At 41.0% G+C, this 22624-nt stretch overlaps 1 protein-coding gene and 1 non-coding gene across 2 annotated transcripts in view; one reads left to right on the forward strand and one right to left on the reverse strand.

Moving 5' to 3' along the window:
• INO80C (INO80 complex subunit C) overlaps positions 1–20325 on the reverse strand; it is a 36121-nt gene extending 15796 nt beyond the window's left edge. The window contains exons 1-4 of the mRNA XM_049769719.1: positions 20135–20325; positions 9246–9356; positions 8050–8161; positions 5346–5413 (exon numbers count right to left, since the gene is read on the reverse strand). Of these exons, the coding sequence (XP_049625676.1) occupies positions 5346–5413; positions 8050–8161; positions 9246–9356; positions 20135–20290 (447 nt within the window). The 5' untranslated portion in view covers positions 20291–20325. The remainder of the gene's footprint in view (positions 1–5345; positions 5414–8049; positions 8162–9245; positions 9357–20134) is intronic.
• LOC126004800 (U6 spliceosomal RNA) lies at positions 17833–17935 on the forward strand. Its single transcript, XR_007494050.1, has one exon. It is a non-coding gene; the product is annotated as a U6 spliceosomal RNA (small nuclear RNA).
• Positions 20326–22624: the final 2299 nt, after the last annotated feature.

The following is a 22624-nucleotide window of genomic DNA, read 5'->3' on the forward strand; positions in this document are numbered from 1 at the left end:
TTCAATACACTAAAATTAATTGTAAATTATATACTGAAAATAAAAAATAGGAAGTTGGAAATTAACAGAGCAATATACATAAGAGCTAAAAAAAAAAGTAAAAAACAGAGGCAAACATCTAACAAAGCATGTGCTGTAGTCACAGGCTTAAAATTACAAAATAGTAATGAAAGAAATAAGGAATTGAAGCAAATGAAGAGAAATATTGTGATGATTAGAACACACATCAATGTTATGAATCTCAACTTCAACATAAAGCTATCAAGAAAAATCTAGCAAACATCAATAAAATGTTTCTAAAAAATTGAAAGACAAAGTAACTTTTTTCCTATCAATATCTTTATTTAAACATCTTGATTATAAATATGATTATAGTTGTGTTTCAGTCATGTAAAAAACAAAAGAAAAAAAGAATAGCAAGGGCCGAAGCGGTAGCAGAGTGGTAGGTTGTTTGCCTTGCACATAGCCGATCCGGGACAGAGCAGGGTTTGATTTCCAGCAATCCATATGGTCCCCTGAGTCTGTCAGGAGCGGTTTTTGAGCTCAGAGCCAGGAGTAATCCCTGAGCACTGCTGGGTGTGGCCCAACAACAACAACAACTAACTCAATAAACAAACAAACAAACAAACAAATAAATAAATAGAGTAGCAAGTAAAGTTAAATCAACAAATTTACCACTGTGCTATCGCTCTGGCTCCACTTACATTATTTTAATGGGAATTATGAGATTGCTTCTGGCATGTCCCTAAAGGTTGGGGTAGATTGAGAACCCCTGCCCAAGACTGAGTGGAGGAGTTGAGAGGCACAGAGAAGGAGGGGAGTCCGTGAGTATGGCAAATATCCCATACATGTTCACTGAGGGCCTGAGATGAGTTGGCAGTGAAGCAGGACAGGCAGCAGTGGCAAAAAACACCCAGTGGACTGGATAAATGTCCTTGGTGAGCCCATGTAGCCCACGGACAGTAGTCTGAGGACCCCTTGCACACAGCCAACCTGGGTTTGAACCTTGGTATCCCTTACAGTGGTCTCCAGAAAACCACTATGAGTTGGGAGTAGGAAGGGAGAGATGGTGGGAGGAAGAGAGGGTAGGAAGAAGGAAGGAAGGAAGGAAGGAAGGAAGGAAGGAAGGAAGGAAGGAAGGAAGGAAGGAAGGAAGGAAGGAAGGAAGGAAGGAAGGAAGGAAGGAAGGAAGGAAGAGGGAGGGAGGGAGGGAGGGCTGACGTAGTAAAAAAAGAAAAAAGAAAAAGAAAGACAAAGTAACCCCAATAATCAAAAACATTCTGAAAAATAAGTTACCTGACTTCAAGACTTAATACTGTCTTAATACTACTGCAGTCAAGAGATTGTGGCATTGTAAAAACAAAAAGCAAAAACCCACATATATCAATGGTATAAGAACAAAATCCAGAAATAGAACCACAGTTCAGTTGACTTCCTTTTTGACAAACATGCAGACAAATCAATGGAGGATGATACTGGTTCACTAGACATTTACATGCACAAGATGAACCTCAACACTTACACTTCATATACACTTCATATCTCATATAAAATAAACTCAAAAGAGGACCAGAGCAATAGCTCCAAATGCTGTATGTAGCATGTGCTTGATCAAAGGTTAAAGTCTCATTTCCCGAACCACAGGGTCCCCTGAGTATGGGTGGAAAGTGAGCCACTGGAAGTGGCCCCTCAGCACTGCTGGGTTAACCCCAAATGATTCCCAAATTACCCAAAACACTCAAAATGGATCAAAGACTAAACACTTTATAACTATAATCTACTTATATATTGATATTTTGAACTTTATTTCAACTGAAGGGCATGCTTTGTAAAGGACATTGTTAAAAGAAAAAGAAAAGGGGCCGAAGAGATAGCACAGCAGGAGAGCATTTGCCTTGTATGCGATTCCCAGCATCCTATATGGTCCCCAAACCCGCCAGGGGCAATTTCTGAGTGCAGAACTAGGAGTAACCCCTGAGCACTGCTGGGTGTGGCCCAAAAATCAATCAATTAGTAAATAAATAAAGTTAAAAAAAGAAAGCAAGAAAAAGAAAAGCCATGAAATAAGAGAAAATACTGTAAATTACATTTCTATCACTAAACTTATATTTGAAATATATAAAAAGACTGAATAATATAAAGATAATCTAATTTTTAAATGGTCAAAAGAATTGAAAAGACACTTGTCCAAAGAAACACAAGACAACAATGAAGTTTGACATAATCGATCATTATAGAAGTACCAATGCCATATGAACTATGAAATATTCAGCAAAATAGGGAAATATCAACCTACTTAATACCTATGAAAATACTTCTCAAAAGAGAAAAATAGAAATAATAATATGAATAGAAATAATATTAAAGGCTGACAAGGAAGTAGAGAAATAAAACTTATCTCACTGCCAGTGCCATTGGAAAATGGAATAGCATATTTACGTGGTGTTTTAAATTCCTTACATAGCTCAAGATATTTTCACCCTATGGCCCAGCAATCTCATTCTAAGGTATTTACCCAAATGAGTTAAGAACTTATGTTCAAACAAAAACTTATGAAAGGAAAGGTTTATAGCAGAGCTTTATCACACTCAACCAAAACTGGTAATGACCCAGATTTCCTTCTACAGGAGAATGGATAAACAAACTGTGACAAATTATAAAATGGAACACTATATTAACTGCAAAGAGAAGCAACTATTGATTCATAAATAGCAAAAAAAATCTTGAATGCATTTTTCTAAGTGTAGGTCTCTAAAAGCTACATATTGAGCAATTCTATTTATACCACATTCTGTAAACTATAGGGGAAAAAAACTGATCTGTAATTATTAGGGGCTTGAGGTGGGATAGCATATAAAATTGCCAAAAAAGGGAATTTTTAGGGTAATTGATTGGTTCTTTATAGTACTGTGGTGGTAAGACACACAACTATAGATTTTGAAAAACCCACGAAATTATTCATCAAAGAATGAACTTTACCACAGGCAAATGCTAAAAAGAAAAACTACCCAGGGAACAAAGGAATCGAGAATGGATTGCTGACTGTGACAAAGGAGATAAAACATTATAAATGCACGAAGGAAGTAAAGAAAAAATGAAGCGACACAAGTATTTTTTTTTTATTTTAATTGTTTTGGTTTTTGGGCCACTGGTGACACTCAGGGGGTTACTCCTGGCTATGTGCTCAAAAATAGCTCCTAGCTTGGGGGACCATATGGGATGCCGGGGAATTGAAACGTGGTCTGTCCTAGGTTAGCGTGGTCAAGGCAAATTTGTGTCACTGCTCTGGCCCTTTTATAGACTCTTTTCTCTTTATTATATAGACTCTTTTATTTTTATAGACTCTTTTCTCGAAGGAGATGTAAACTAACTCATGAATGATTCTGGCCCACACAGCAGAAAGGTGGCCATCTTGTGAGGAGAGGGTGGGCCAACCCCTGTGCCTGCTGCCTCCAGCACCCAGAATCACTGTTTCCCCCATGGCCCTGCCTCATCAAGGACCCATTGCAATTCCCTTCGAAGACATCAATCTGACCAAACTTCAGGTATGCTGGTTTGGGGGCTGGTATCACCAGGGCTTTTGGGAGAAAGCCCATTTCTGGAAGAAGAGTCCATGCCCCTAAAAGTCTTATTATCTGAAATAGTGCTTTGAATTTCTGGACAACTTCATTTGTTTGATGCTGGCTTCATAGAGGAATACACCAATTTAACAGAATGGACAACTAACAACAAAAGCTTACTAAACATTCGCCATTGTATTGATGATTTCATTGTCATCAATAAAGAAACAATGGAGAAACAATAATTTTTACAAATGTGCTTGCTATTGTACTTTTTTCTTTTTTCTCTCTTTTTTTTTTTAACTTTCTCCTGTTTTTTTTCTTTTTCTATTTTTTTCCAATAACTTTGCTTTTACTTATCTGGAAACAAATGTATTATGATCAACTCATCAATTATGTAATGTATTTTCTTTAAATAAATTTTTTAAAATAAAAAATTAAATTATAAATTTTCTTTTATATGGGCTAGACTCAATAGCACTCTCTTCCAAGGTCCTATGGACCACTCCTCATGACTCGGGCTCTAATTGCATAGGCCTGATGAATTCAGTGCTAAGGTGATGTGGGACTGACTGCCTGCAGCACTGGGAGCATCAGGGCCATACACAGTGACATCGAGAGAGTGGTGTCAGGAATGAACTTGGGGACCCTACTTCTTAAACCATCTCACAGGCCCTACATTTTATAGAGCTTTTACCACCTCTTCTATAGTAGTTCAGTATCACTATACTTAAGAGTCTATATAAAAAATATTGTGGCAAACTGTAAGATAGCGTGTGCTTCCTGGAGGGAAAACCAAAATACACAACTAATTTGGAGAGTATAATTAGCATTACTTTAAAAAAATATAAGAACTTAAATTTTCTCAATGTAAAACTTGATACTTTTGTATATCAATTTGTGACAGTAGTTGGGGACATAAATTTTCATAAAGTTATAAAGCATCTGAAGGGGGTTTTGAGTTTTACAAAGTCATATAAAGGGTATATATGAATCATAAAAAGAGTATATATTAGTTTTAAAAAGTGAAGTGACTCATTGTCTCTAAGATATGAGAAAAGGCCCATCTCAGGGCCAGAGTGATAGCACAGGAGGCAGGGTATTTGTCTTGCATGCATTTGACCTGGGTTCAATCCACAGCATTCCATCTGGTCCCCGAGCCTGCCAGGCATTCAGGTTCACATCCTCAGTACCCAGTTTTGCTAGTAATTTTGAAACTACTCCCCTGAAGCACTTTGGAGCTCATTATGGTAAGCAGTTAGGAGGTCAGAGGACCAGATCCACAGAGAATCCGAGAGATGAGTTAGTTGAACTCAGGGGTTTCATAAAATGTTTCACTGGGAAGAAGTTTTAATGCTTAAAATTAAGTTTCAAAATCACTACCTTTACTATTGTATCATTTTTTAATACCCCCCATAGTATCATTTTAGAGAAATTTTTAAAAAATGTTTAAAGTAGATCTCTAAAATTCAGAAAAATTTCAACAGTAAGAAAGAGCCCTTTATATTATCTCATATGGTTGGCAAGCAAAGGATAGGGAAATGAAACATGGACTAACCAATCAACTTGCTGGAGCAATCTTCCCTCCAAAATCCCGACATGGACATCTATCCATGTAGCAGCCATGTTATAGAACAAATGCTGGAAAGTGACAGCAGAAATCCACCTTACACAGGCTCTAGGAAGGACTGTTGGTGACAGACATTCCACACTATCCTAAACATTCATTACTGAGAATGTTTTTCTCAAGTCTATGTTAGAAGACAGAGAAGCAGTTATACTCACAAGAAGACCTGAAACATCAGAATACTTCTTGGCTGGTTTAAAGGATGGTGGAGCATCAATACTGAAGTCTGGGGAGAAAAAAAGAAAAGTACAGAATTAATTTGGCTTTAAAACATTCAAAAGCCTTCACCCCTTTTCTGAAATTCTGACTGATAACACTTCTGAAATATTACTTAGTGGTTAAGTACCAAGAAATCTCTAGAAAAATGATGTTCAGGTCTTGGATTAAAAGGAAGCTCCATGGGGCCAGAGAGATAGCATGGAGGTAAGGCCTTGCATGCAGTGGTTCCAATCCCGGCATCCCATAAGGTCCCCAAGCCTGCCAGGAGCGATTTTTGAGTGTAAAGCCAGGAATAACCCCTAAATGCTGCTGGGTGTGACCCCCCCCCCCAAAAAAAAGGAAGCTCCAGATCTAGCTCTGCCCTGTCCCGCAGGCACTCTGCCTCTGCAGAACCACCAATTTAACTCTTAACTCTTGAGTTCATGCAGCTTGGTCTGATCCTTTGACTGATCATGATGAGATATTAAACAGCCAATTAATTGCATCTCAGCACCTGGTTATAAGAATGCCCACACCCAGAACTGACTGGTTCATTTGTCACCATCTGAGTCACCAGTAAAAGGTATACAGAGGAAAAGAAAATGGTGAGAACTCTGAATCTTTCCTTTCCAAAGAAGCTGAACAGAACATAAGAATATTTTACTTATTTGTAAATACTGCAGCATAAAGCATTTACTCTGAAAAACACTAGCTTTGAAAGTAAAATGGAGTTGGCCTTTTAAGTTTTCATATGCCCTCCATAAGGCAATCTTGTTTTGGAAACTAAACTGAAGAGTAAATTTTTACATGACCAGTTGAAGCAATAATACAGCAGTTGCCTTGCACAACTGACCTAGGTTCAATCTCCACATCCCATATGGTCCCCTCCCCCAAGTACCTCCAGGAAAACTTTCTGTGGAGCCACTGGCTCTGCATTACAAGGTGCAGACCAAAAAACAAACAACATAAAAAGAAGTGTTTAACTGAGGGGCTGGAGTGAAAGTGCAGCAAATACGGTGTTTGCCTTGTATATGACTGACCTGGGTTCAATCCCTAGCAACACATATGGTCTGTTGAGCCCCACCAAGAGTGGTCCCCGAGTACAAAGTCAGAAGTAAGCCCTGAACACCACTGGGTGTGGCTGCAAAATCAAAACAAATAAGCAAAATTTATCTGAGCTGGGGGATGTGGTAAAGCACATATATAGCAAGTATAATGCCCTGAATTCAATCCCTGGCACAACACACTCTTGCTAAGTGTGCACCCAAGCACTATAATAAAGAGGTCAGGAAGGGCCAAACAGACAGCATAGTGATAGGGCGTTTGCTTTTAAGTGCTGCCGACCTGGGAAGGACCCAATTGGATTCCCGGCATCCCATATGGTCCTTCAGCCTGCCAGTGGTGATTTCTGAGTGCAGAGCCAGGAGTAACCCCTGGGTATGGCCCCAAACCAATCAATCAATCAAGTTAAAAAAAAAAGAGCTCAGGGACCAGAGTGATAGTATTGTGGGAAGGATATTTGTCTTGCATGAGGTTGACATGGGTTTGATCCCTGGAATCCCATATGAAGCCCTGAATCTATCAGGAGTAATTCTTGAGCACAGATCCAGAAGTAAGCCCTGAGCATTGCTGGGTGTGGGACAAAAACCCCCACCAACAAAGAAACAAAACACCAAATAAAAAAACAAAAAGGGGTATGAATATAACCCAAGAGGTAGAGTATATGCCTAGAATGTCTAGATTCTGAGTTAAATCCCTAGCACTGCCACCCCTGTCTCTTCCCAGTCTCTCCGTGTAAAGCTCTGGTGATTCCCTAGCATGGCTAGGTGAGATGACATCAGGCATGGTCCCAAAGCCCTCGCTAGCTCTGTCAAAGTGACCCCTACTTAAAAGGGAGGTAGAGAGACAGTATAGCTGGCATGGCACTAGCCTTGGATGCTGCTGATTCAAGTCAGATTCCCAGCAGCCCAAGTGGGTCCCATGAGTAGTGCCAGGAATGATCCCTGAGCCAAGAGTAAGCCCCGAATACAGCTGTGACTCCCAAAGCAAAAATGTTGATCTAACAGAAATATTAATATTTCTCTGTATAAAAATGTTAACAGTGACAGTGGCTGGCAGGATAGTACAGTGGGTAGGGCACTTGCCTTACCCTTGCATGTGGCCAACCCAAGTTTGCTCCCTGGCATCTATATGGTCCCATATGGGACCCCTTGAGTCGTGTCGGAGAGATAGCATGGAGATAGGGTGTTTGCCTTGCATGCAGAAAGATGGTGGTTCGAATTCCGGCATCCCATAAGGTCCCCGGAGCCTGCCAGGGGCAATTTCTGAGTGCAGAACCAGGAGGAACCCCTGAGCGCTGCCGGGTGTGACCCAAAAACCAAAAAAAAAAAAAAAAAAAGAGTGACCCCTGAGCAATGCTGGGTATGGCCAAAAATAAAACAAAAAGAAGTTGACTATGACAGTAAAAACCCCTCATCTATGACAACACAAGCAAACTCAATACAGATACACTTCCTAGGAATATATGCATAAATCCCCCATATTGATGCTACTATAAAATTCCCAAGCTAAAAATTCTTTCCTATCATAAAGCAAACATAATAAAATAATGTAGGTTTATTATAAGAAGGTTCTTGGATTGAATGTTATAAACACAGAGCTCACAGTTAGGATCGTTCAGTTGCCATGGCAATGCCCTTTCAGAAGCAAGGATTTGTTTCAGGTTCTTCCAGGTTCTATTCTTCTTGCCAGCTACTGCACCACCATGGCCAGAGTGCTTGAATTGAAAGCATGGATTAGAAGGAACAAAAATCAGTGAAGACAGCCACTTCAGAAGTTGACATTTATTCTTACTCATAACTGTAAGATACCACTTACTATGTCAGCAATCATTTGCACTCCTGACTTTTAAAGTATTACACATTTTAACTTCCCTATAAAAATAACAAAAGCTTTTGTATTGTCAAACCCTGAGTTAGCTGGTAATAAAGCAGAAATAAAAGCCTATTTTTAGATGAACATAAAATATACTCTTGACTGAATCTACCATTGTAGAACACTCATGAATTTCCCATAACTTTTAAGTAAATTTACTATAAAGTTAGATTTTAACTCATGACCTTATCATTAAACACCCTTTGTAAAGTACCAATGATCCTAGAAAAGCCATCAAAGTCTCAATCTTATCATGGCATGATAAGCCTTCTAGAAAATGTTTTATCTTTCTGTCCTATGAAGATGACAAAATAGAAAACAATACCAAAATCTGTCTCAGGCATTGGTAGTACTAAACTAGGCATTTTCAAGACTAATAAATGAAAAATAATCTTTTTATGGTATAGCCTGAATTGGTATAATTTATTCTTTCTTAAAGAGTGACCCCTGAGCAATGCTGGGTATGGCCAAAAATAAAACAAAAAGAAGTTGACTATGACAGTAAAAACCCCTCATCTATGACAACACAAGCAAACTCAATACAGATACACTTCCTAGGAATATATGCATAAATCCCAAAACAAAAGGAAGAAAGAACAGCTTAATTTCTACTTTATAGCACCATATCTTTGATATACTTAAACTAATAAGAAACCTTCCTTTTTAGTTATTTCAAATCTCATCTAAAACATAAGCAAGCCCAATTAAAAGGAAAAGGGAATGTGCACCATAGAAAGGACCTGCCCTCCAAGTAAGCATGCCATTTAAACCAAAATCCTTGGCAACTGGCTTACTGGGAGATCCATAGGGAGGCCTCTGCAGCTGCCAACAGCACGAGAAGGCTTGAAGTAGATTTTATGAAGAAATAGCAAGGTCTGAGGTTTTTTTTTTTTTTTTTTTTATCATAAAATACCTGAGATGCTTACCACAAAGTTAGGGTCCTTAAATGGTAATGGTTTTGCAGCTTTTTCCATAGGTCCTGTGCCAAAATCAGAGGCCACCATTTTATTTTCATTCATGGCTTCCATGCTGATTCCCTTAAAACATAGGAAGAAATGCCTGAAGTTAGTTTGTTTCCTAACTCAGCTCTCAACACAAGACAGGATTCTCTAGAACATAGAGGGAAGGCAGTACTTGAACAAGAGGTACAAGTCAGAGGACAGTTGCTAGATGGACTAGGCATAGCATCTGTAGTGCAGAAGCCACAGGTGAGCTAGCCAGGTTCCCAACTGTCAAGCCTCCCAACAACCAACTTCACCCCATGTACGAGCACAGGGATAGCTGTCCTACCCATGCTGGCTCACTTAGCCCTGGAAATCAGTTTACAGGAAGCAGAACTGAGACTCTGCGGGGGCAGATTCAAGGCCATATGATGATATATATTTGGCTTGAAACAGAGATCAAGACAAACCTAAAGCCCCCATCATCTACATGACACATTGTATTTCTGCTGATTTTCTGTTTTGTTTTTTGGCCACACACAGTGACGCTCAGGGATTACTTCTGGCTATGCACTCAGAAATTGCTCTTGGGGGCCCGGAGAGATAGCACAGCGGCGTTTGCCTTGCAAGCAGCCGATCCAGGACCAAAGGTGGTTGGTTCGAATCCCGGTGTCCCATATGGTCCCCCGTGCCTGCCAGGAGCTATTTCTGAGCAGAGAGCCAGGAGTAACCCCTGAGCAACGCCGGGTGTGGCCCCCAAAAAACAAAAATAAAACAAAACAAAAAAAAAACCCTCCCAAAAAAAAAGAAATTGCTCTTGGGCTTGGGCGACCATATGGGACACCAGGGATTGAACCCAGGTCTGTTCTTGGGTCAGCCACATGCAAGGCTGCTGCGCTATCGCTCCGGCCCTGTATTCCTGCTCATTTTTTGAAACTGTGTCTTTAAACATAGAGACAAAAAGACCCAGAACCGTTAAGGGTACTATCAGGAGGGAAACCCCAGCTAGGGCTGATATTCACAGAGGCAAAATAGTCAAGCACAACCTGAAGAATAAAAATGAAGGAAGAGGAAAATACAGGGTCTTGGGTGAACTGGCAGGAGCGAGAGTGCCCAATCAAGCTAATATGTGAAAAACAAAAAAATCTTTAAATTAAATAATCACAAAGTAAAAATGAATCAAAGACAGTACAACTTGTGAGTAGTACTAAAATTTCCAGTCTTCCCAGACTACAATAAAAATTCTTAATTGATACATATAATTTATATACAGTGGAGTGCACAGATGTTAAATGTAAGCCTCATGAATTTGCCAAATGTTTACACTTATGTAACCCATGTCTTTATTAAGATAGAAAACATTTCTCTCATCCCTGAAAGTTCCCTCATATCCTTTTCCAAGTTAATACTTTCCACCTAGAACAGGAACACCCACTGTTTTAACTTTAACATTGCCACGTTTCCAGGGTCTAGAACTGAACTGCCTGGGATCAGACGGCATATGCTGTTATGTTTGGTTCCTATAGTTTGTGAGGCTTCTCCACATTGCTGCGTCAATCAGTGGCTTGTTTGACTCAATTTGTACACTCTCAGCAGAGTAGTATTCACTCTACTGATATATCACAATTTGTTTTTCCAATTTCCTGTTGGCAGACATGTGGGTGTTCTCAGTCTTTAGTTAATATTAAAAAAGCTGCCGTTAACATTCTGTGCAAGTCTTTATGTGAGCATGTGTTTTTAATTCTCTTGGGTAAATAGGAATAGAAGGGTTGGGCCAAATATATGTTTAATGATAAGAAACGAAAATAAATTTTCTTAAATGGCTATACCCAGACACTACTAGAAGCAATGTGCAAGAATTCTAATGGTAAGTGCTGGAGAGACAGCATAGGCGGTAAAGTGATTGTCTTGTATACAGCCCATCCTGGTTTGAATCCTAGCACTGCATAGTCTCTTGAGCACTGAGACTTATTCCTGACCACAGAGCTTAGACTATCCCCAGATCATTGCAGGGTGTGGATCAACCCCTTCCTCAAAAAAGAGTTCTTATTTAATATATGTATTTTACTGTCTCTCTCCATATAGCATATTAGGGGTGGCAGGGAAGAGGAGTAAAAGGCAGAGGAATCACTCTATCTGCTACAATGATTCTCTAAAGGGTGTCTTCTCAAACATCTTCTCAGACTCTCTCCCAGGCCTGGAATTTTTCTTTCCTATTCACATCAACGTTTTGTGTAGATTATCCACCATCACCACCACACCCACTACCACCACCACTACCAGCACCATCTAAAACTCCTTTATTCATAGTCTTTCACAAATCTTTTGGCCAACACCTAGCTCAAATGTTAATTCTCTAGCAATTAAGAGGTCTCCCATTTCTCATTCATTTTTCACCATCTATATGCAAGATATAAGGCTCCTCTTGCCCCTGTCCCCACTGTCATCCTACCAAAGCCCATTCTCTTATCTAGTAACTTGTTCAGCCCTTGCTTCAGAGGAAACTGTAGTATATACTCTGCTCACTCCATTCTACAAAGCAGTCACTGATGCACCTTAAAATACTAGCTTAGGAGCCTGTAGCAATTGCACAGCAGATTGGGCGTTTAGTTTGCCTTGCAAACTGAACCATGTTCGATCCCTGGCATCCCATATGATCTTCCAAGGTTGTCAGGAGTAATTTCTGAGTGCAGTGCCAGGAGTTAACCCAGAGCACTGCTGGGTGTGACTCCAAACCCAAAAACAAACAAAATGCAAGATTGGATCAGAGCTATTAGCTCAATAGTCTGAGTGCATGCTTCACCTATGAGTGAAGTATGATCTCTGAACTTGATCCCTGAGCACATCTAGAAGTGATCCCTGAGTAGAGAGCCAGGAGAAGCCCCTGTGTACTGCTGCATATGGCTCCTAAACCAAAAAATAAACAAAACAAAATTGCAAGATTCATGTCACTCCCACTTCCAATTAGTTGGCAGTTCCCCCAGAGGGCTGCCCTTGAGGTTAGAAATATATCCTGGTCATTTCTCCAGTTTTGTCTCTTGCCTCTTTCCTGTATTTTGTATTTCTGGTGTAAAATGCAAGTCCGATTCTATATAGAAAAAACAGTTACCAACTTCTCCATTTTCAGTTATCCTTTACTAAAACAATTTTCACCAGAATAAATCCATGCCAGTTTTAATTTTACCACAATGATTTGATTGAGCATTTTGTGCATAACTTTACTGCCCTTGTGATTTTTCTTTCATGGTCACAACAGTTCTGCCAGGTATGTATGTCCTTGGAGACTCATTTGATGAGGAAAATTTGATTCTCCCATCACATTTAATCAATAGCCAATGTCACCTTGTGTGTAAGGTTTTAGCTAGTTGTGAACATTATTTTGTGTAGTCCACTAGTAAGAAATACAGATTACAACTTGAACATATGATGTATAGTTTACATTAAAAAGTTAATCGAAAAATAGCAGCTTAGTAAATTAAGACAATAGAAGAGACAAAGAGAGGTAAATGAATGAAGAACAGGTAGTTTCAAGAATGAGCATGAGTCAAAATATCCTATGTTAATAAATGGCTCAGTTTTCTCATACCTAACCAAGTTCCTAGCACTAAGTAATAACAATTATGACTATGCTTGGTTTCCTACAAGCACAGATGAACAGGGTGGGCAGGATGGGGAGGTGGAGAAAAAGGACAAAATGGTTAAATTTCTGAGTAGTATTTTTGTAGGGTTTTGATTATTCTTTGTTTGGGGGATACATTTGACTACGCTCAGGCTTTACTCCTGGCTCTGTGCTTAGGGATCATTTCCGGTAGGTTTGGGGGACCATATATGGTCTCAGCCATATGTAAGGTAAATGCCTTACCTGTTGTACTATTCTCCAGCCCCAGGTTTTATTTATTTTTTTGAATCTTGATAAAACCTTGCTAACGTACTACTCCTACTTCTACTACAACGACGACAACTACTACTACTACTATTACCAAGGATAGGCAGCTATGCAGAGAAAATTGTAAAGATAGGATATAAAGTCTTTCCCCAGTGCACACTTAGCATTAAACTGACAATAAATGTGCAAGAGCACCCCAGAATCTACAGAGGAAGGCATAGCGAGCTGTTGGTTACCATCTCTTTCAAGCAGTGGGAAATTCTGAACCCTCTGATGGAGAGCGCCTGGGACGTGGAAGAAAGCAGCCATTCTCCAGAGGAATCTCTTAACAATTAGTAAGCATGCACTATAGTGAGGAACAGGCCAGGATGATGGGTGTGGATTGTTAGGAGACTGAGATTTATGATGATCCAAATGAAGTGAGAAAGATGGAGAAAATAATTCCTAAGAATTACCTAACCAGTGTCATGTCAGAACAGAAAAACCAAAAGTAATGGGAATGGTTCAAGAAAAACAGGCAGAATGCAAAGGTTTCCTGGGGCCAGATACACTTATGTTTTAACTGTGTTAATTTTTCAAAAAGAAAATGACTACTTACATAATGTTTCCATCTGGGAGAATAAACAAACTGCTAAAGCAGTAACAAGGGGCATTAATGGAAAACAAAACATCAGACTCAAAGGCCTCCACTAGTTGTTAGGAACCTTGCACAGAACATGGTCAGCCCAGGGGGGCCTATCCCAAGGATGGTCTGCTTGTTTTCCTTCCTTACCAGACCTGCTGAGAGACTGTATTTCTCTCTAGCCTTGCCTCATTCCTGGCAGGGAAGCTCAAAGTCACCATCTCTCTGCACAGTGAAACACTGAGAAGGAATACAGGGCAATGTTTTTAATCCTGACAGTGACCACCTCCCAGCTTTGTTTCCTTCCTGTGGCCCCCATCCTACTGGTTAGCCCCCAAGTCTCTATTTACAGGCTTTCACCTTCGGCCTCCTTGAAATTTCCAGTTATAGCTCCCAGCTGAGAATATGGCTTCCAGCTGAGAAACAGTACTTTTAGACTTTAGCTGTTTGTTTGCAGGCACTAGGGACACCCAAGAGAGCACTTAAAGGCAGAAATTTCTTCCTGAAATTCTGGCAGGTGGCACTGCCTTTAGACTACTAAGAAAAACAGGTACCTCAGCAAGTCTGTGTGGGTTGAAGGGTCTGGGAGCATTGCTAATGGCAAGGATAAGTTACTGAACAGATTCGTCAGCTGAGCAGAAGGGGAAATGGTAGGCAGAGAGGAGAAAGTTAGTCTACATTTCCACTTAGGGTAGCAAATTAAAATCAAGAGAGAAATGCAGGGGCCGGAGCAATAGCGCAGTGGTAGGGTGTTTGCTTTGCACGTGGCTGATCCAGGACAGAAATGAGTTTGATCCCTGGCGTCCCATATGGTCCCCCAAGCCAGGAGTGATTTCTGAGTAACCCCTGAGCGTCACTGGGTGTGACCCCAAAAAAACAAATATATACATATATATAAAAGATATACAATATACAATTTTCATACTATGAAGACACTACTAATACTAAAGACTTTGAGGATGAGCAGTACCACCTGGAGACTTAAATCCCAAAAGAAAGAAAAGAAAAATATTTCTACATAGGCACTAATCTGCCTCCTCTTTGCAGAACTAAAAGAGCTGATAGAAGTTTCAGGGAAAAGAAACCTGGCCTGTTCTCAAAACACAGACCAGCCAGTACTGTAACTGGAGTTAGCCAGGCCTGAGGTCTCCTGGCCCTGGTATGCCCCCAACTGTAGAACCAAATATATCACTTCATCTCTCCAGATAGCAGCCTGCAGAACTCTTGACTTGATCAAGCTATGGACAACTTGGGACATTCTGCCTATGGTTATTTAGGAGGGAGACACATATTCTTCCTCTTCTTAAAAAAAAAAAAAATCAAATGTTCATTTACAAATGCTGACTTACCCCCAAACCTGTCAGGTTACCAGAAGTAGAAAATATGTGAGTTGCAACCTAAATATTCAATTAAGTGACAGGAACATTTAATTCTGTAATATACCGTACATATAGAAAGGTTTGTAAAAAACTGTAAAAGAATATAGACTCTGCCTGGGTGTGAATTATGATTCTACCACCAGTGAGTTGCATGACTTTAGGAAAGTTACTTTACCTCTCTGTTCCTGACTTTTGTTTTTGTTTTTTTTTTTTGTTTTGGTTTTGTTTTGGTTTTTGGGCCACACCCGGCATTGCTCAGGGGTTACTCCTGGCTGTCTGCTCAGAAATAGCTCCTGGCAGGCACGGGAGACCATATGGGACACCGGGATTCTAACCAACCACCCTTGGTCCTGGATCGGCTGCTTGCAAGGCAAATGCCGCTCTGCTATCTCTCCGGGCCCTGTTCCTTTCTTTTTATCTGTGAAATGAGGAGCATAATACTTCATAATTGTTATGAAAAGTAAGTGAAATAGTGCTTAGAAAGAGCTAGGAAGGGGGCCTGTTACCAAAAATGATCAATAAGTATAAATTTTTGTTAATAATTACTTCACTTCAACACAGTGTATCTGTTCTCCAGCCCAGGTTAACACTAATCATTTTAAAAGCATAACCAGAATGAATGGGGGATGAAAATTTACAAACAACATTATCATTGATCAGTAACCAGTAACACTGAAAATATAAATGTACACACATAACTCTAATTTGAAAATAATCCACACAATTTACCAAGTATACTTAGTAATAATTTCTGATAAACTAAAGATCTTGAAATAAAATTAATTGAATACTAATAAACCACTTAACATTATGTCTCAAGATTGACATAAAAGCAATTTCAAGAGATATTTTGCTCAGAACACTTCTAGATAAACAGTATTTATTTCAATTCCTAAGGATCTCAAGGATAAAGCTCTTTAAATTTTATCTATGGGGTGGGGGGAGAGACAGTAGAACAGGTAAGGCTTTTGACTTGCATGTAACTGACCTCGGTTCTAACCCCAGTAACCCATACTGTCCCCAAGTTCTGCTACTAGAGTGATACTCATGGCAGAGCCAGAAGTAAATTCTGAACACCACTGGATTTGACCTAAAAACAAACCAAAATAAATAAAAACAAGCACAATCATGAGGATTACTCTGTGCAAAGTTTTCAGGTTGTGATTAAGGTATCAGATCAGTGTACCTTAAGAGATAATCCAGATGGGCATGACCTAATCAATCTGGATCCAGATGTCAAGGACAAGAAGTCTGAGGATAAGAAGTTTGAAGGATAAGAGGGATCTCACATGAGAAATCTCTACTCTTAACTGGTTGTAAGACAGAAAGGCCATGTGACAAAATGTGAACATGGCTAAGAAGCTGCAGAGACAGGCGCTTCAGTTCTACAGCTAGACAGAACTGAATTCATCTAAGAACTTTAATGAGTCTAAAAAGAGATTTCCATCAAAGCCTTCAAATAAGAATTAAGCCCAACCAACACTTTGATTTCAACTTTGTAATACCTTGCCTGGGCAGACAACCAAGCCAGTGACTAGTGCCAAGCCTTCTGACATACAGAACCATGAGTTAATAGTTATTACTTAAGCCATTAAGTTTGTGGTAATCTATTATGACAGCAATATATAACACACAACATATGAGAGACCATTGTCTCACTCTCTCCTGTAAGATTACTGGGAGGGATGAGCAATTGTTTTAAGAATACTGGAGACAAAACACATATGATACAATAAATTCTTGTTGACTGAAATGAACTGAAGTAGAACAGAAAGGCTGAGTAAAGAACACAGATAAGGGTCACTCCAAGAAGATTCCGGGCGGACCTTGGGGCAACACTTTTATTATCTGGATATGCTGTGAAATGGAACTAAGAATGGAAAGCTAGTATGAGAAGTAAAACAATCCAAGACTCCTTGTGAAAGCAGAGATCAAGTATTTTTCTATGTTATAAAATGCTGAAGATAGGAGTAGGGTAACTGATTGATTATCCATCCAATTAGTTAAACAAAGCCTGGAAAGCATTTTTTGTTCTTTCAGTTTTTGGGCCACACTTGACAATGTACAGGGGTTACTCCTGGCTCTGCACTCAGGAATCACACCTGACTGGTATGTGGGGGACTGATTACGTGGGAATAGAACCCCAGATAGTTGTATGCAAGGCAAGTGCTCTCTCCACTGTACTATAGCTCTGCATCCTGCAGAATGCATTTTTAAAAAGAACTATTCCAAAGAATGGCCTACTTTTTCCAACTGAAGCGTTTGTTGTGGCTAGGCTACTAAGATGGAGAAGATCCAGGGAAAGTGTGAGAGTACTAACCCTGCCTGGCAGCCGTTAGGACTTCTGTTCAAGAGGGTTATTGGAATTTCTAGCAACCCAACATAAATTGTTTACTCTCTAAAGCTCCTTGTTAAGGAGACGGTCAATGCTAACCTTAGAGTAAAAATACAAACATTCCTCCAACCACAGATTGACTACAGTTGTCTGTTATAGCACAGCTGTGTGTCAAAATCCACATGCTGTGAATAGGACTCAGTGCACATGCCTGGTAGAGAAATATATATTCCTCTATATTCTTCAATGAAAAATATATAAAATCATAACTTTTGTAACTTTTTGGAAAAAAAATAATTTATGCAGGGGAAGACTGGCATTTCAAAGAGACATTAAAATGTACAAGAGTCGTGCTTGCTTCGGCAGCACATATACTAAAATTGGAACGATGCAGAGATTAGCATGGCCCCGCGCAAGGATGACACACAAATTCGTGAAGCGTTCCATATTTAAAAAGAAAAAAGAATGTACAACAGTCACATGAAATGGCAATTGGTATCAATTGTTATCAGAGAAATGAACATTAAAACGAGGGACTGACCACCTACTGAACGGCCCACCAAGTATTGGTAAGAATATAAAACTACAGAATTCCCCTGGTTAACTGGTGAAAATATACAATTTGGCAACTACTGTAGCAAATAGTGATCACTGAATTTTAACTGAGTGAAAGGGGCATCCACTTCCTTCCATTCCTTTCCATTTGCCCAAGAAATGGAAGCATTGACCCTGACAGACTTATATAAGAATATTGAGCAACTTACACATAAAAGCCAAAAATTATCAATTAATAAGAGTCTACCAATTGTGGTGTATATAAATACTGTACCAGGTTTTATGACCAGTAATATGATTAACTCTCTCTCTCTCAAAAAAAAAATACTATTTCACAGAAAAACCCAAACACAAATGAATAGTCTGGAACATTCCATTTATGTTATGGTCCAAAACACAAAGTCAATTTCAGAATATGTCAACTTTAGTCAAATGTCATTACAGTGATTTCCAGGGCTGGAGCCATCGTACACCTAGTAGGGCTCTTGCCTTGTATGCAGACTTCCCAGGTTCAAATCCTGACATCCTATACGGTCCTCAAAGCATCATCAAGAGTAATTCCTCCACCCACCACCACCACCACACCACCACCCCAGCACCACCACCACAACCACCACCACCCCACATCAAAACCACCACCCCAATTAAAAAAAAAAAAAAAAGAGTAATTCCTGAGCATAGAGAGCCAAGAGTAACCTCTGAGCATAGTCAGGCGTGCCCCGCCCCGGGAAATTTTTTGGGATTCCTGGAACTGCTAACTTTATCGAGTTGGTGACCACGCAGATATAGATCTTACACGTGCCAAGCCTTATTATTAAGGCTTATTAAGACTTAACACATTTCACTGTTGTAAATACTGTTTGTACAGTATTTATATATACCACAATTGGTAGACTTTTAATTATTGATAAATTTTTGGCTTTTATGGGTAAGTCGCTCAATATTCTTATATAAGTCTGTCTAGGTCAATGCTTTCATTTCTTGGGCAAATGGAAAGGAATGGAAGGAAGTGTAACATCTTAAGAGCCAAAAGGCAATGTTCAACGAAGTACTTAGGAGAGGAAAAAGAAAACCTCTACCAAGCTCCCTAGGAAGCACTGCTGGTATCTCCACGTTCTGGGCTGAGCGAAGGTGCTGGAGCCAGCAGAGTACCAAGGAACAACTTAATGCCCCAAAAGAACGCTGCCAAGTCGGGAGGCAACCGAAGCTCTCCTCTCCTCCTGGAGCCTATGTCCAGGCTCTGCGCCACGGTTGGCGACCGGGAGGTCCCGAACTTTTGGATCCAACCCCACGAGGGAGGCAAGATCAGGTCCACTTGGGGCCTAGGAAACTGCACTTTTCCTGGGGATGAGGGAGACCCTCGTGCTCGACACAAGGCCGGGCTCTTCCGCGGAGTTGATGTGGGCGCTCCGCACCTCACACACTCGCCACAAGTTCGTGTAAGATCCAGTCAAAGAAGATGAGGACAGCGGGTGAAAGCTGCCGAGCTTCTGCTTGGCTGAAATTGGGAGAAGTTCTCTCTCTAGACTAGAGTCTACCAGTGGTCCTCAAACTATGGCCCGCGGGCCACATATTGTATTTGTATCTGTTTTGTTTCTTCATTGCAAAATAAGATCTAAGCAGTGTGCATAAGAATTCGTTCCTAAGTTTTGTTTTTACTAGAGTCAGACCCTCCAATGGTCTGAGGGACAGTGAACTGGCCCCCTGTTGAAAAAGTTGGAGGACCCCTGGAGTCTCTAGACTAAAAGCAACTTAAATGGTGAGGTTCTGGCGCTCAACGACCACGTCCTCACCTCGTCTGCTCTCCTCGGGCCGGGCCTAAGCCCACTGAGCCAAACTGAGCCCCCCCAAATGATCCCAAATTTAGCCCAAAAGGTTCCAGGACTAGGCCAACGCCAGCAACGGCTTCCTCGCCACGCCCCCTACGCCCTTACGCAAGCGCCTAGGCCACGACCCCGCCGTATACGTGCCCCTAAGCCCCGCCCCTGCGCCATACGTGACTGCCTAGGCCCCGCCCCGCGCCGCGGGCTCCGCGCGTGCGCCGTGGCTCCTCCTCGCGGCTCTGCGCAGGCGCGGACGAAGCGAGCCGCCGCGTACCTGTGCCAGGCTCGACGCGGCCACTTTCTTCTTCTTACTGGCGCTGTGGCCCCCCGAGCTGCCGCCGTTGTGAGAAGGGCTGGCCGGCCTCTTCTTGCTGTTCCGGGATACGCCCGGGGTGGACGTGGCGGCCACGAGGGGAATTTGAGCCGCCATTCCGGCCCCGCTTCTGGCTTCCCCGCCCCCCTCTGTCGAAAGGGCCCTGCCACTTCCGGGTCGCTTTTACTTCCGCTTGGGACCGGAAACCCGGCCTGGACTCGCGAGTCCCCGGCCAGATCCAAAAGGCGGAGCTCGGAGCCATCCGATCTGTCCTGCAGGAGCGGGGTGGCTGAGCAAGGCGGGAGTCCCTCCATTCAGGGGACGGAAGGACAATGCAGACCGTGCTTGGAAAGCCCAGAGCTGGGGGACTCCTAGAATGGCTCGCTTTCTCCCTGTGACTCCATTCGTTAAAATAAGTCAAAAGGCCACCTTCTGGGGTGGGCAAACAGTTGGGCCACAGCCTGCCGTTCTGGTTCTGGCGGCTGCTATGTTGGTCTCCCCTGACAGTTGGTCACTTGTTTTTATTCTTTTTTTTAATAAATGTATTTAAACACCTTGATTACAAACATGATTGTGGTTGGGTTCCAGTCATGTAAAGAACACCCTCCTTCACCGGTGCAACCGTTGGTCAACTTTGGATATTTAACTAGCTTTCCTCCTAACCTCCACTGCGAAAAATACTTTCCTATTGGAAGTATCAGTATTCTTAATAGATGATCGTAACCTTACTATCCTGTTAGACACTCTTCCCCCATCCGGCCCTACTACTCCAGATGAATGCAGAGAATATTCGAAGAGAAAAAGAATCAGGTGCAAAACTGAGCTATTTTTATGTCATGTCTCGTACATGTTTAATACACGATTTGGTTATTGTTTCAATGTCTCCTGAAAGTGAACATTTTAACCACCTTCGACCAGGGAAAAACATTTATCCCCTCCTGCCTGTCCCTAAGGGAAGATCTTTATCTGGAATTAATTTTTGCTAGTAAACTTGACCCACCCTCTTTCTGTTGGAAAGCTTTTCTTTGACTGTGTACATTTCTCAGCGCACCCCTTCAAGATGCTAGACGGGATATTTCCTGGTTCATGAATATTTTACTGAGTTGAGTTTTGTTTAACAAGACCAAGAGAGTGAAAGTTTAACTTCAGGTTACCGTCAGTTCTATAAATGTACTAAAATCTCTCTAGGTATGGAGAGTATTATGCTGAGCAAAATGAATCAGAGGTAGAGGGATAGACATAGAATGATCACATTCATTCGTGGGATATAAAAAATAGAGTATGGTAATACTATTGAGAGACAATACAGATGAGGGTCAGAAGAACCAGTCCGTGGTAGGAAGTTTGCTACAAATAGTGGTAGGGACCAAAAAATAAAATATCTAGGAGCTTTGGTGAAACATTTGCCCACCACTGTCAACATCAATTTGTTTGCTACAGACTACTCTACACTCTTATAACATAAGCTGCCCTATTTATAATTGGCTATTTAATGAGGGGGTGATCCTCAATATTTTTTCACCCTTTCCCTCGATTCCAGTACCTTGCAAGTCACTGAATCAGCAGGGCCAAAGAGATGGGACACCTGTTTGATCCCTGGCACCAGTTCCATTCCTGGCCTGAAATATTCCTTAATGCAATGATCCCAAGACCAAAACAAAAACAACTTATTTTTTTACATTATTGTGAAAATATTGTATTATGTAAATATTTGGAAATAAAATAATGAATGGAATTCTGCAGTAAATAGTGGAAGCTACCTACTGTTTTCTAATACAGGGAAAGTAGCATAGTTGAATCTGACTATTTGAAGGAAATAGGTTGCAGAATCTCTCATAGCTGAGAAAACTAGCAATCAGTAATGTTCATTTCTCTTTAGTAGAATGTAACAGAATGTAAATAATTCCTCCCATGCCACAATGTCAACACTTAAGTTCGTCTTCCTCATTCTCAGATACTGATTGCAAAAAACTAAGTTGTTTTTTTTTTTTTTTTGTTTTTTTTTTTGGTTCACACCCAGCGATGCTCAGGGGTTACTCCTGGCTATCTGCTTAGAAATAGCTCCTGGCAGGCACAGGGGACCATATGGGACACCGGGATTCGAACCAACCACCTTTGGTCCTGGATTGGCTGCTTGCAAGGCAAACACCACTGTGCTATCTCTCCAGGCCCTGCAAAAAACTAAGTTTTAAGCCTGTTACCTGGACCTACCCTCACTCAGTCTCCATTGGAGTTAGTCATGCTTCCATTCATTTCTCTTCACTAGTGAATACATCAACCCTTAACTGAATCTGTTTGGTTTTTGGTGGGGCCACATCTGGCTGTGTTCAGAGCTTATTCCTGACTCTGTACTCAGATAGCACTACTGATGGGTTCAGGAGACCAGATAGGGGTGTTGGAAATCATCCTGGGTTGGCCATTATTTTATCAGCCTTCTTCAACTAAATATGA

The sequence above is a fragment of the Suncus etruscus genome, chromosome 3 (genome assembly GCF_024139225.1).
Source record: "Suncus etruscus isolate mSunEtr1 chromosome 3, mSunEtr1.pri.cur, whole genome shotgun sequence".
Taxonomy (NCBI): domain Eukaryota; kingdom Metazoa; phylum Chordata; class Mammalia; order Eulipotyphla; family Soricidae; genus Suncus; species Suncus etruscus.